General features: G+C 37.8%; 2 protein-coding genes across 5 annotated transcripts; one reads left to right on the top strand and one right to left on the bottom strand.

Moving 5' to 3' along the window:
- The first annotated feature begins 2231 nt into the window (after nt 1-2231).
- LOC133440964 (uncharacterized) lies at nt 2232-9332 on the top strand. Of its 4 annotated transcripts, none has more exons than XM_061718314.1 (8): nt 2232-2326; nt 3715-4026; nt 4120-4395; nt 4489-4545; nt 4633-4812; nt 4890-4937; nt 6065-6124; nt 8816-9332. In XM_061718314.1, exons 1-8 carry the CDS (start codon nt 2263-2265, stop codon nt 8824-8826), a joined length of 1008 nt encoding a protein of 335 aa, XP_061574298.1. In that variant the 5' UTR covers nt 2232-2262; the 3' UTR covers nt 8827-9332. The 4 variants fall into 4 exon arrangements, 3 of the variants coding, with proteins under 3 accessions (XP_061574298.1, XP_061574297.1, XP_061574299.1); XM_061718313.1 differs by lacking the exon at nt 8816-9332 and adding an exon at nt 6485-7944; XR_009782381.1 differs by lacking the exon at nt 8816-9332 and having other exon boundaries at nt 3715-3916; nt 6065-7944.
- Nucleotides 9333-9562: 230 nt separating this feature from the next.
- LOC133440609 (uncharacterized) lies at nt 9563-11722 on the bottom strand. The gene is made up of 6 exons (XM_061717930.1): nt 11652-11722; nt 11114-11421; nt 10781-11038; nt 10573-10671; nt 10443-10468; nt 9563-10367 (listed from the first exon to the last, which is right to left on the bottom strand). Exons 1-6 carry the CDS (start codon nt 11720-11722, stop codon nt 10254-10256), a joined length of 876 nt encoding a protein of 291 aa, XP_061573914.1. The 3' UTR covers nt 9563-10253.
- Between the last annotated feature and the right edge of the window lie 2346 nt (nt 11723-14068).

A 14068-nucleotide genomic window follows, 5' to 3' on the forward strand; every position in this document is an offset into this window, starting at 1 on the left:
TTGCCCTCCTTTTCTTTTGTTCTTGAAGATGTTTCGTCAGTTGAAGAAATCTTCAGGATAGAAGGGGAAACGTTTTCAAGAGCAACAGAAAATGAAGTCCAGTGTCCTTGTTTCCAGCCTCTTTTGCTATTCAATTGAGTAGTTTGCGTTTGGACGCCCTCTAGTGTCCATGATAGGCTTCTTCCGCTTGGTGATGTGATGGAGGATACGATTTTAAATGTATGGAGTAAAAGTAATTTCTTCAGAAAAAGAAATACCATACTCAAGTAAAGTACAGATACCTGAAAAAGTACAGTACATTTGTTAATCAAAAAGAACATTTGTTACTCTAGTAACAAATGTTTTGTATTTCATTACTTCCCACTTGTAGCCTGGTTAGTGTACTTCTCCAAATGTAACCCCTATATCACTAAACTGCCTGTTTCGCTATACATCTGACCTTTATAAGTTCTGAATGAAACTCCTCTGCAGTTGTTATGGGTTCAGCCTGTATTTTAACATCTGTCCAATTTATTCAGTTGGGAGGAACAAAATGGCCCCTAATCATATCAATGAAATAGTATTATTCTAAATGCAATCACATCCAGTACATCCAGCTAATTTGCCTTTGTGGCAAAGTTACTGGATGTACTGAATTTTTTTGCATTACAAGTAAAATTATATAGAGCAATACATTTATGTATAGGAGCGTGGTTTTCTGACTGAAAACTTGAAAACATACCCGATAGATAGCTCTCATCACTTTTGCTACATAGCGCTTCACATTGGTATGACTTCTGAGCATAGCTTTTGACCCACGGCAGATCTTTTCAGGACCTCTGTTGTCTGTCAGGACCTGCAGTCAGTCAGTTCAAGACACCGTACGTCCTGGCCAGCTCAGCTAGTCCTTGTTGTGGTAACACTTGGAATGAGGATGTTTGGGCAGATTTAATAAGAGTGGATGTAAAGCAACATTAATTTGCATCGCAGGTTAGCCTAAGCTAAGTTAGCCAAACTTAAATAGCTAATTGTGACTGACATGAGGTGGTCATGTTCCAGCCAGTTACAACCATTTGCATGCAGTATGAGGAAAAAAAGGGCCTCAGAACCACTCAAAGTATGGGTGGTTCTGAGACAGCGGGTTTGTTCAGTTCTTCTTGTGCATCCAATGGTGAAAACAACTCCTAATGGACCGTGACTGGACGTCCGTACCAAAGTCTGCAAAGAAAATGAAGGAGAAACTTCCCACTCAAGAGCCCCCCCCCCCCCGTTTCCCCCCTAATTTTAAGGTTTTTATAAAGATATTACAAAACAAATGACTACTCTGCTCAAAATCGCCCCAATGCATTGAAATAAGGCATGATTTTTTATTTTTTTTTAAACTGTAATAGATAATCTTTGGTCTCTAAAATAGTTATGCCCCTCACATGCTGCAAGTCTGTTTGACTGTGTGGATGAGACGAAACGAGCCGCAGTGGAGAAACTGCTGTTGGCTAAATAAGCTTCCACGGCCCACAGGTGATATTTTTACTTATTTTTAAGTTCAAGTCAAGTGAAATTTATTTAACCAAGTCAAATTTCAACCAGGAACCAACCGCCAAAGGCGACTGTTCAGTATGTCTGTTAACCGCTAGCCAGAACGGGTTCTAATGTCTGAACTGCTCGTGTATCGCAGGGCTCTTTAGTCTCACGCTGAGAAATCATTAACTTCCCCGCACAGAAAAGGCAAGTCAAAGGCAGACTATGCTGCAGTGAGCTGAGTTCTCATACAACTCAGAGCTAACTCATATGTCTTGCCAACCTATTAGCCAATCAGAAAATAGAATTTCTCAGCCAATCAGAAAATTGATTTTTTTTGTCAAAGTCTGAGATTCAGCCTCAAGCGCTTCATACCCTGTAAGACAACATTCGAAAACAGAAATATTGCAAGTTATTTTTTAAAAACGGGATATAAGGAAGAATATCAGGGCGGCTGAAGAAAAAAAAAATACAATTCTGAGAAAAAAAGTCTGACTTTTTTCTCAAAATTGCAATTATTTTTCTTCAGTGTCACAAATACTCTTCCGTAGGGGTGCACCAGTGCAACTTCATTTAAAGATGTTCCCCTAAACCCTCCAAGGAGCAGCAAAAAGAAGTTTATATAGACATTGGAATTTCCTCATACTGCACTGATATTGCCCCCACCCTCCCCAGGTAAGGAACTGAGAGTAGATCGAAACAAAACCATGGATCTGGTAAAACAGTCTGCTGTCTCTCAAGTTGCTGCTCTAGGGTACGCAGGAAATGTCTCACTTTTATTTTACGTTTCTTTTATTTATTTTATTAAAAATTATTCCTGACTGCAGAGGTGAGTATTTCCACGATATTTCCAAGATATTCCAAGATATTTAAAATAAGAAGATTACATTACTCAATATTATCAAAAGATTGTCCTTTTTTTTGTTATTTCACTCAATATATACAAAATATGTATCTTGTATTTTATTAAGTACAAACTTTGGTTCTTTGATATATTATCTATCTATATGAGAACAAGTGTTTGTTTGTTTTTTCCAATAGTCTATGATATAATGCAATGAATCTTTAATTATGTGTCTTGCTATTCGGACACAGAACTCACTGAATGTACAACATTGTCTTCTTAAGCTGGGCATATACTGTGCGATATTTTAAATCGTTTGATTCAGCCCCATCTCACACTGCACGACTAGATCGCTGAGTTCAAAAGTTCACAGCCCACGATTTATGGTCTCCCACTGTACGACCCGATGCTCTGATGCTCCGTCTGCTCACACTATACGATCATAATCCTCACGTCGGATTTCTGTGTACTGGAACTCGAGACCGGTTTTGGGGCAGGGGTGGGCTGTGCCCACCCAAACGTGCGTCCTGCCCACCCAATCAAAGGTTATGGGGATCCTTTATTTTTTTTATAATTTTATTTTTTTATATATATAAAAAAAATCACAAGATATCTGTACCGTTTCTGATTGGGTGGGCACTGCGCATCATTTTTAGACACAACAATGAACGCATACCGCAAAAGTTGTGTCTCGGCGGAGGGACCCGGCGTCCCAGCAAAATAAGCACAATAGAGAAGTGTTCAGAACAGCGCACACTAAAGCCTGATTTATGGTTCCGCGTTACACCAACACAGAGCCTATGGCGTAGGGTACGCGGCCACGCGCATCCTCCGCTGCGTTGGTGTAACGCAGAACCATAAATCAGCCTTTAGCAATATGTGCCATTCTGTGTGGCGATAAATGAAAAAAGATTAAACAACGCCGTGATTGGACAAGGAATTGGCTGGGCAGACGTGGGAAATGCGGCCTTTTTTTCTGCTATTAAAACATGATGTGTAATGTGAATTTGCAACACTTTAAACTACAAATAATAGTTTTTGACGTGACATCAGAGATTGCGCATGCTCTCTGCGAAAGGATGAGGCAAATCGGGTCGTAGCATGACCAGGATTTCAAACACGTTTGATTTTCTTGCGAGCACACGATTTGTGATCGGGAGCTCGTCGTGAGGTGTTAATCTCTCGTCGTTACTCCACGTATACTGCACAAGGCACGACCAACGATTGGGTCGAAATCTGGCCCGATCCAAAAAATAGTCGCACGACTGGAAAATGGGCTCAAAATGAGCCGCCAATCGCACAGTGTATGCCCGGCTTTAGCAGTACTTGTATTCTATATCTGTATTGTAATTATTTGAAAACTGTCTCTACAGGTGATGAGACAGTTTCAGCCTCCAAACACGAAGATGTTTCTCTATCCTGTTTAGAGTCCGATATAACAGATCCTGAGAGCTCCTACAGAGTCAGATGGACAAAGAAAACCACAGAGACAGATGAGGTGGTTATCTTTGAATGGCCAGGGAAATCCAAGGATGAAAAACGTCTGAAATTGGAAGAAAACGGAAAAGGACAAAGGTGTCTTTTTCTAAAAAACTTGCAAAAATCTGATGAAGGGGAGTACATATGCAAAATCTTTAAAGGATGGGACGAATTTGATGTTAGAAAATTATTTTTAAAAGTTAAAGGTAAATATATGTTTGTCTCCTTTTGTCTTTGATTTTATTCATTCAACAGATACATTTCTTTCATTTATCACATTTTCTGACACAACCTCTTAGAATGCAGAATCCTTCAAGCGGTGAAGGCTGTACCTGGCAAGGCAGTTGTGCTCAACTGCTCGGTGAATACACCACCAGGACTACAAGGACCTCTAAATACCTCCTGGGTTATGGTGAAAGGAAGCAACGAAGTATCGGTTGACATTGAAAGGGCACAAGTCAATGGCACATGCTTGACTTTTCAGTCCGTGGCTGACAGTGACGGGGGCTGGTACAGATGTACTTACTTGCACGGACAAAGCCAGCGCTGCTCTGACACCCACCTACTTCTCCAAGGTCAGATCTTTATCTGCTACATCTGCAGATAAATGTAATGTACATTAGAGGGCAATTATGCACATTCATCTTATTTATCTTTTCTTAATGTAGCAGAAGACACAGTTGTGGTCACTGAGGTTCCTTTTAAAACAACAATCTCTGAACAAGGTCTGCTCTTTTGTTGTGTTTTCTATGCATTAAACCTTTTTCACTGTCGTGTTGCAATTGCTTACCTTTGCTTCCTGCCTCTCTCAGCACTGACAACCAGCGAGACTGTTCTGACCGATGGGAAGGAGAAGAGCACAGAAACTTTGGTTCCAGTTCTGGTCTCAGTGATCAGCGTGATCATCACAATTGCTGCCCTGACAGGATTGTTCATTTACTGTAGGCCTCAAACCCAAAGAAGATCACAGCAGTCACAGAGATTCTCTACAGGTAGGATCTGTACGAGAAATCTTAAAGTTATCATATTTATCAAGTATAGTGACGTGCAACTATACATGCTTTTACAGAATACTCGGAGGTGTACGAGAATTCTTATGATGGTCGCCCTCCAGGCAGTGAGTATGAAGTTGTGTTCTTATAACCACTGTGACACAAAAAAATGATATTTATCCTTCAGTCTATTTATTTAGACATAAAACAGGAAATAATAGGCACTAATAATATTTGAGGTAGACCGATTAACTTGTTGGCCAATTAATTGGATGGCTGCTTCCTGGCCATTTCTTAATGCTTAGCGTCAGTCGAGGTAATATGTACACAAACTCATGCAACATCAGTCTCAGAACAAAATAACTTTACAAGGAAAAGGTATTAGTTATTTTAACCTCCTTCAAAACACTCAACACAGATTTGCAGTTAGGCTGAGAAGTATTTGGACAATGTCTGAGTTTTTGTGATTTTTGCGTTTATACATCACCACGGATTTAAAATAAAACATTGCAGATAAGTTCAAAGTGCAGATTGTCAGCTTTCGTTTCAAAGTTTTCTAAACAAATATGGCATTTACCAGAAATGACAGTTGTTACATTACAATGCATAAACCATTTCCTCATTCCTTCAGGAAAAACTATTTTATTTATTTATGTTTAAGTCTAATGTTAGCCTCCTTCACTTGTCTTTGGAATTAATATCGGTGAAAAACCCTCTTATTATTTATTTGCTTTTGAATTTAGACTGGAAAATAAATAAGGATTGTCATGAGCATTTTGATAAAGCAGCAATAGGCGTGCCTTAGACATTTGTTCAGAACTGTCAATACTGCTAAAGCAACACTCAAGTGGTCGAGTGTGGCTTTAGCAGAATGTAAGTGGAAGAGTCGGTTTGGACCCTGATCTGACTGATGTCTGATTTGATCTGTGTTTTCACCTCAACATTGCTGTATAACAGCGAGACATTTTAGTTTGAAATCAAAAATACCAGCGGCTATATGTGCCAGACTTATGGAGACACGCAGCAGAAGATGTATAGATTTAGTGTTTGCAACAAATTACTTTAAAAGTTAAATAGTATTGACCTTTTTTGGTAGTGTACATTTAAGTTTTATGTTTTTGAAAAGGTTTTGCACTCTAAAAATGGCAAGTATGTTGTTGATCAAACATTTTTAATTCCAGACAGTGAAGTATTAACAAGATGAGGTGAATGCACCCTTGTTTTCTTAATTATTTCAATTTTTACTTTATAGATTCTCAGCATCAATTGAACACTCTGTACCAACCTCAGGAGGAAAATCTGTGTAATACATGTAAGTGTTAATATTAAAACATAGTAATTCCTGATGTCTCATGTTAACGGAAGCCCTAAAGGGTCATACATACGTACATACATTTTATTTCCTCCGTTTTTCCGTGATATCAAGATAATTCCTCAGTTTTCCTGTGATTATGAGATAATTAATGTGCAATCTCAAGAAAACAAAACCCACAAAGCCATAAAGGGTCATGCATACATATATTTTATTTCCTTTTTCTGTGGAAAATGATCTTGTTATCACGGGCAAGCAGAGAAAATAAAATCTATGTATGTTTGACCCTTTAGGGCTTCCATACATGTTTAATCCTAATCACATTCACAAAAGAATCATTGTTCTACTGTTTTCTTGCAGTTCATTATTAGTCATTATGAGATTACTCATGGAAAAGAAGAAGATTTTTCTCTGTTCCTGGTATCTAAAATGGATCATCTAATCTGTATCATTTTCATAATATAAAGACATCTTTGTATTAATAGGTAAAATCGATGATATCATTAAAATAAAACACAGACATTCTGGCTCAAAAATAAAGCTTTCATTCGGTTTAATTACAGAACTACATGTTGGGCATTTAAGGAAACCATTTATTCTATTGTATTGATGATGCACTTGGAGACACTTGGAGAATATAGCACAATTCTACTACAAATTAATTATAAAGTCTTTTAAATAAAACAATATTCATCTGTTATGTGAAAAGTATGTTACTTTAAATTTCAAGCAGGAGAAAGAAAATCATGTGCTCAGTGTTTAAGAGACATTTGTGTCTCCTAAAAATGAATGCTGTATATAAAAGCTATGTCTCATGTACATGTAGTTATGAGGCTGTATAGTACAGTACAGTAACAAATGTTTTGTATTTTTCGTTACTTCCCACTTTTGCAGCCTGGTTAGTGTACTTCTCCAAATTTTAACCTCTATACCACTAAACCGCCTGTTTCGTTACACATCTGACCTCTGAATTTTTTTAGTGATGGGATTGATCAACATTTGGGTGCATCTTGAGCCAGGTTACTGGTAGAGGGTGTCGAAGTCAAATAACCATATTTTCAACCCACCTAATTAGTTAAAGCCGCTACATATGTGAATGTGTCTGATTCATTAATTTGCATATTTTCTATTTTTCCTGTTTTCTTTCTGCTCTATTTAAATGCTTTTAGTAGTATTGTTATAGGACGACATCAATGAAGGCTACAAACCTTAAACTGAAGTTGTGCCAGAACCTTTTGAAACTAGTCTACTGATGACTTCAAGTATTTTCGAGAGTTAAAATTACACTGTTTAGTTTACTTTAATTTACAGCCTGCAATACAGTTAATCGTAAAAATGTTTCAGCTGTGGTGGCTGCTTCTCTTTTGAATCATCTCTGACTTTTTTGGTTCCTCATCCTGAATGCCATCACACGAGTCTGTGAAGAGGAATACACACGTTAACACAACAGGAAACGCTGGCTCGCTATACATCTAATACAAATGCTTGCCTTAACATTTTAGCATCAGATTGTTCATTGCCTGCATAAAGAAAAAGGAAAGCGGCTTGTTTAATTTCATTAGTATTGGGTTGCTCTAGTTTGGATTAATTATTATCTTTTTTTTTTTTTTTTTTACCGGATTAGTATTCCAATTGTGCTTTTTGCAGAGACAGTCTTGCAATTATGGATATCAGGAGGCCAAAAAGGGCCTAACCAGGTGTTTGCAGAGCTGCAAATACTGAAATAGTGCAATCACCTTGTGTGTATGCTGGAATAATATGTATGTAGTCATAAGTGTGGGTTTTCTTTTGAAGAAAATAAACAATATGTATATACAGTAAACAGGGTTCAATGTCTTCGATGCCATTTCTTTCGCACAACCTTCTCTGTAGCTCTCTCATCACAGTCAAGACAAACAAACAAACAAAAAATTCAGTAAATTACTGCTGTGTCTGCATCATCAACAGTCAAAAACAAGAGAAGTGACTTCTATGTGTGTGGTGTTTTAATCACAGCCCACCGTATTCCCACCACAAAACTGAGAGAGGAAGTGTTTCTACAAGTGAGTGACACTGACTCACCTGCTGCTGCAAACACTTCCTCTAGGCCGTGTGCGAGAAATGAAACGCTGGTCACACTTGAAACTCATTGTGAGTCTCCATGTCCTGTGATGGGCTGTCACTTTTGAAAGCAAGTAGACAGAATGTCAAAATGGAAATCTTGAGGCACGACAGAAATCTGTGTAGTATGTAAATAAAATGCAATGAATGAATCTCATAACGCCACTTGTCAAGACTGAGACATGGAAAATATTAGCTAATTTTGAATTTAATCGCAGCAAAACATCTCAAAGAAGCTGAAAAAAGATGTGATGTTTAGTACCCAGTAGTGTCCCATTTCTTTTTACAAATAAAACATCTGGGATGTGACGGGATTTAAAACCTAAATTCTAAAGCAATAAACATTGAAACACATGAACAGATATTGATTCTCCCTCAGAACTACAAAAACGAGAGATATCACATTTATTCATGCCCACAGTTTATACAGCACACAAAACTTTTCTTTTTCTTTAAATTTTTTTGATAAAGTAGATAAATAAGTGTTCAGCTGAATATCCACAAAAAGCAACTGCTGACAACAGTTAGAAAATGCCGGACAGGACAGAATGGTATATCTTCTGTAACTGTTGTTTGTGTTTGTTTCCATAGTTACCATTTAAGTGACCAGCAGCTGCTGCACATGTAAAAGATTTCCATGTGACACCATCCAAACGATGACAGGAAAGTCATCCTTCTCTCATTTATTTCCACTTATTGCAAAATGAAGGGCAATCATATCCTGAATATATTTTCAGGAAGTCCCATGTTGACATGCCATGAGAGGAAACTCTCTTTGACATAAATCTGTTTCCACTTTAGAAACTGATGTTTCATGTATAAAACCTGCTGTGTGTACATGTCGAATTTTTACTTATTGCAAGATATGATGTTAAACATAGCGTTCAATATTCCCATTCAACAGTATCCTAAATTGGACAGCTAATGATTGTAAGCTTTTTCATTATTTATTTTACACAGGTGTGTACAAGTGCATGTCCAGAAACCTCATTGAAATTAAGCAATAATGTAAGAATTGGCCCAAAATGTTCCTCAGCAATGTTTCAAAGTGCAAGGTATTGATGATAAAGGTGGAACTGACTCAAGGGATACTTACTATTGGCCCTTTTGTTTTAATACAGTACATTTTTGTCATGAATAAATCCACTCCAGTTCTGGAGAAATAGAGGCCAAGAGCTCTCCTCCCTGTTTGTTTAATAATGGGTTTATGCAACATGAAAATATGACTTTTGCAAACTTATGACACGGTGACAGCAACCAGATATATATGAACAAATAGGTTTTTTTTATTTTTTATTTTCATACACTTTTTATTCACACAAAGTAAAATGGCCTTGATTTGTCTGTAGGAACCCTATAAACAGTAAAACTTAGGTGAAATTACATTTTTGGCTTTCTATTTTTCTGCAAACACATATATTGCATTCATATTCAAAACTGTTGTTCTGGACCCTAAACAACATTTACCTTCCTTCCCATTGACTAACAGACACAGGGATGTAATAACTCTGTGAACATTCCTTTAATGTCTCTTTGAAGACTTTGAAGACGATGCCACTGTTCCAGAGTTAGGTTCTTGATATTCATTGGTTTAGGTAAATTAGACTTTAGACTTAGAGTTAGACAGACTTTATTTCTCATTTCGGATTTGCATCAGAAATTAAATTTCAATGCAATGTAGCACAGAAGTGAATATAGCAAAATGGAATAACGATAAACTATAAACCTATCTATTTTTTTATGCATTTAAAACACAGCCCTTGTAGTATTTTTTTTTTTTTTTTTAAAGAACACAGCATTCTTTCATCAGGGTTATTTATGATGACCGTGCTGAAAGCCACAATTAATACATTGATCAGATACTACAGTTGTCCTATAGAGCTGGAGTTTAAATGTATTTAATATTATTATTATTTTTTTTTTTTTCATCCATCCTTGGAAGTGAGTTACTTTATGACATAAATTATTTGATTATTGTAAAGTATTTTTAGAGTTAAATAAAGACAAAGAGCACACTGTTTATTTCATTCTAGTTTACAGCCTGCAATAAATCATAGAAGCCATCAATTTTGGTGGCTGCTTCTCTTTCGAACCGTCTCTGATTTTCTGGTTCCTCATCCTGAATGACATCATAAACGTGAGTCTGTGAAGAGGAAAAGTCACGTTAACACATTAGCATATATGGACCTGACATAAATCCTGTGTACGTGTTTCTCACCATTCCAATATCTGTCGGTTCTTTGGCTGCATAACGAAAGAAGTGATAGCATCACTAGCTGGCATGCTTTTTCATCATTCCACTAAACATAATTATTCTGTTGCGCTAGTTTGCACGAGTGATAAAATACCTGTATTCCTGTTGTGCTTCCTCTTCATGTACAGATAGAGTCCTCCTACAGTTATCAGGAGGCCTAGAGGGAGGCCTAACCAGGCGAGTGTTTGCAGAGCTGAAAATATTAAAATACTGTCATTAACTTCTGTTCATGCTGGAGATGTGTGCATGTAGTCATCCACGTGGATTTTACTTTAGGAGGAAAGGCAATTATCTATACATACAGTTAACAGGGTGCCAAGTCTTTGACACCGTGAGTGCACCTTCTCGGTACACAGAGCAGGTTATTTCATCTGAGCTCGTTGGCCCAACTGGGAGAATTAACTCCTTCATCACGGTGTTATTAACACTCATCAGCCTGCCCTGCCGGCCTTCTTGGTTTGCTCCAGACCAGGTCAAGTTGAAGTCGTCACATTCTTCAGCACAAGTAAGCACACAAGTAAATGTGACATTTTTATCTCCTGGCACAGACTTTTCAGTCACTGTAAAGAAAAAAGAAAGATAAGATAATAATAATGACATATGAACCCTTATTGTGACTTTTAAAAAGGTCTTACCATCGAGGGTGTGCAGCCAGATTCTGTTGAGCACGTTTTTCTGACCAGTGGACTCTGAACACTGGTAGTTTCCAGCATGAGAAGGACTCAGTTTACTAATGACTAACGGTGAGTCTCCGTCCAGATCAAGGTCCTCTGTTTGGTGGCTTGCTGGCAACTTGTATGTGCCTGGTGTTTTATTCACAGCCCACCGTATGGGTCCTCCAGAACTGAGAGAGGAAATGTTTCTACAAGTGAGTGACACTGACTCCCCTGCTGCTGCAAACACTTCCTCTACGCCGTCTGAGAGAAATGAAACGCTGGTCACACTTGAAATACACCAACCTCAGTTTTACTTTGTCAAGGAGCTTTGGTACCTCTTACAGTTGTTGTGTAAGCTGTGGTAGCTTTGACCTCGTTATTCTGAGTCAGGTGGCATCTCCATGTTCTGTGATGGTCTGTCCGTTTTTTGGTGATGAAAAGTTTTGAGAAGCAAGTAGACATATTTTGAAATTCAAATCTTTCTCCTTGTATAGGCGTGTCATCCTCAGCGAACCACCTGATATTCATCCCTTCTTCGTCACACTCCAAATATCCTTTAAATGTGTTGAGGTAACACTGGAGCTCCATGGTGCCTTCGTTAGGTTTTGGATTCTCTTTAACTAGTGAATAAATAAAGAAAATTATGATTTTATTAACTGTTCACCCTCAAAATTGCGTGTAGCACAATCCCACTTACTTTCAAGAATCCGAAGTGAAACAATTGAACTGAAGTTTCCAGTTTCACAAGTGTACATGCGTGCATCATCAAGCACTAGAGAAGTGATCTCCAGAGAGCAGTCCTTTAGCACCTGATGCCTGTCAGCTTCTGGATTTATCACTCTTCCAAGCTTCACCATAATCTCCCCACGGTTATCGTTCATAATCCAGTTCACAGAGGAACAGGCTTGAATGTTGGGTAAACCACAGGGCAAAACGATTTGATCTCCTTCTATGGCAAACATCTGCAACGTATCTGTTCAGAATATATACATACACAAAAAAACACATTTAATTTAATATTCCAGTTTATTCCAGTAAGTAAAACTTGTGTGTAATTTTCTATGGCAAGGGTTTTAAGAGCAAATATGCTCCACAGAACCAGGAAAAGTAACTTGCTCAAATTGCTTTAATGTATTTGAGTCCATCAACACTTTCCAAGATTGCTGCTTGACATAATTCAAGCTACGCTGAATACATTAAAAGAACAGTTCTTAAAAATCTCCAAAACTTCCCACATCAAACAAATTTAAGCTCTTATTTTTACCGAAAAATTTAATATTAGATAATTCTTAGGACAATAACAATTTTTATTTATTTGTATTTATGAGATTCCCTGGAATCTGAAGCTACGTGAAGAAAGCTGCTCCCATGTTGAAAACATGAGCTATAAAGCTTGAAGTGTTAAAACAAAAGAGCAGACATCATTGTCAGGACTGCACCTCATTCTGCCCACAGTTGATTCAGCATATTATACTGCTATTTTTCCTGTTTTTTTTTCTTGTTGTTTAATGCAGGGGTTCCCAACCTTTTTTGTGCCAAAGACCAGCAGAAGTATAAACAAAAAGCTCAGGGACCGGTTGACAATTTATGTCAATTTTAATAAACATTTTAGAAATAGAATTTTCCACATCAGTAGATTCGTCCACTTGTATTGCATACCACGAAGATGCTTTTATTCTGTCCAGCAATTGTCCCTCAATATCCTCGGCAATATCATCAATTCTCCTGGCAACAGTATTGTTGGAAAGTGGAACCTTTCGCACTTTGCCAGCTGCTTTTTCCCCCAAAAGTTCGAGGCAGATGTATTTTGCAGCGGGCAGTATTAGCTCCTCTCCAATTGTAAAGGGCTTTTTAGCTTTTGCAATCCGGTGAGCAACGAGATATGAAGCCCTCGTTGCAGCAACGTTAGCTGATGTTGTGGCCTTTAAAACTTGCTTCTGCAAATCTAACTCACGTTTTTTCCTTTCGAAAGAATCCACTGGTTTGTCTTTGAGAGAAGGATGCTACCTTATGATAATCCATTAAACTTTAATGGATTATCATAAGGTGGCAAAGTAATACTCAGTTGAATGGACACAGAGGGCAAAAGGCAACAGCAGTTAGAAAATGCCACAAATACACACACATATGCAGGTTCCTACTGCTGTTGTTTGTGTTGTATAGTTTCATATTTACCATTTGAACGAAGACCGGCTGCTGTCCATGCAAATATAACGACACAGAGTCCAAATGAAGACAGGGAACTCATCCTTTTCTTGAAAGACGTCTTCTGGCAGATTTTTCTCTTTCTTATTGCTAAACACTCCAATAACAGTCATTTCCCGAAATACCGTTTCAGGAAATGGCATTTTGACACCTCGTCAGAGGAAACTCTGCACACTTTGACAAAAAGCACTTTTACAAATGACTGTTTCATGTGTACAGCCCGCTGTGTGTCTGTGTGCATGTTTCATTTATTTTTCTGTTTGTAAGATTTTTTTCTGTTTTTCTGTTTTAAACATAGCTTTCAAATTCCATTTAATCACCAGCTAAAATTACAAAGCTAATAATAATCTTCTTTCACGTGTTTCATGTGTATTCTAAAGTGATGAGGAAAGGAAACCTGTGATGAATAGTTTGTATTTTACTCTCTCCGTCGTTTCAGTCTCGTTTGTTTGTCTGTAATTTAAAATAAAGACTGAAAATGAGCTGCGAGAGGAAGAGAATGGTGAACCTCGTGAACCACATATGTAATTTATGACGCTGAGTCATTTACCACTCCTGCAAGTGACTGGCACTTCCGCTGCAGGCCAGAGGTGATGCAGCCGGGCCCAACAAGCCTGTTCAGTGTTGGGCCACTGGATGGTAGCGTTGACCTCAATCAAAAATATTGTTTTTGAAAAAATTAGGCCTTTGGTAGATTAAGATAAGAGTAGCTTGGTAAAACCAAGTACA

Source organism: Cololabis saira, chromosome 3 (assembly GCF_033807715.1).
Source record: "Cololabis saira isolate AMF1-May2022 chromosome 3, fColSai1.1, whole genome shotgun sequence".
Classification (NCBI taxonomy): Eukaryota; Metazoa; Chordata; class Actinopteri; order Beloniformes; family Belonidae; genus Cololabis; species Cololabis saira.

What these genes read in the sequence shown, in the direction of transcription:
- LOC133440964 (XM_061718314.1), top strand. Translation starts at nt 2,263, where the DNA reads ATGTCTCACTTTTATTTTACGTTTCTTTTATTTATTTTATTAAAAATT. An exon ending in AACAACAATCTCTGAACAAG is followed by an intron (nt 4,546 to 4,632) that starts GTCTGCTCTTTT and finishes TGCCTCTCTCAG; the next exon opens with CACTGACAACCAGCGAGACT. An exon ending in GTCACAGAGATTCTCTACAG is followed by an intron (nt 4,813 to 4,889) that starts GTAGGATCTGTA and finishes ATGCTTTTACAG; the next exon opens with AATACTCGGAGGTGTACGAG.
- LOC133440609 (XM_061717930.1), bottom strand. Translation starts at nt 11,722, where the DNA reads ATGGAGCTCCAGTGTTACCTCAACACATTTAAAGGATATTTGGAGTGT. An exon ending in GAAGAAGGGATGAATATCAG is followed by an intron (nt 11,422 to 11,651) that starts GTGGTTCGCTGA and finishes GTGTATTTCAAG; the next exon opens with TGTGACCAGCGTTTCATTTC. An exon ending in AACCGACAGATATTGGAATG is followed by an intron (nt 10,368 to 10,442) that starts GTGAGAAACACG and finishes TCCTCTTCACAG; the next exon opens with ACTCACGTTTATGATGTCAT.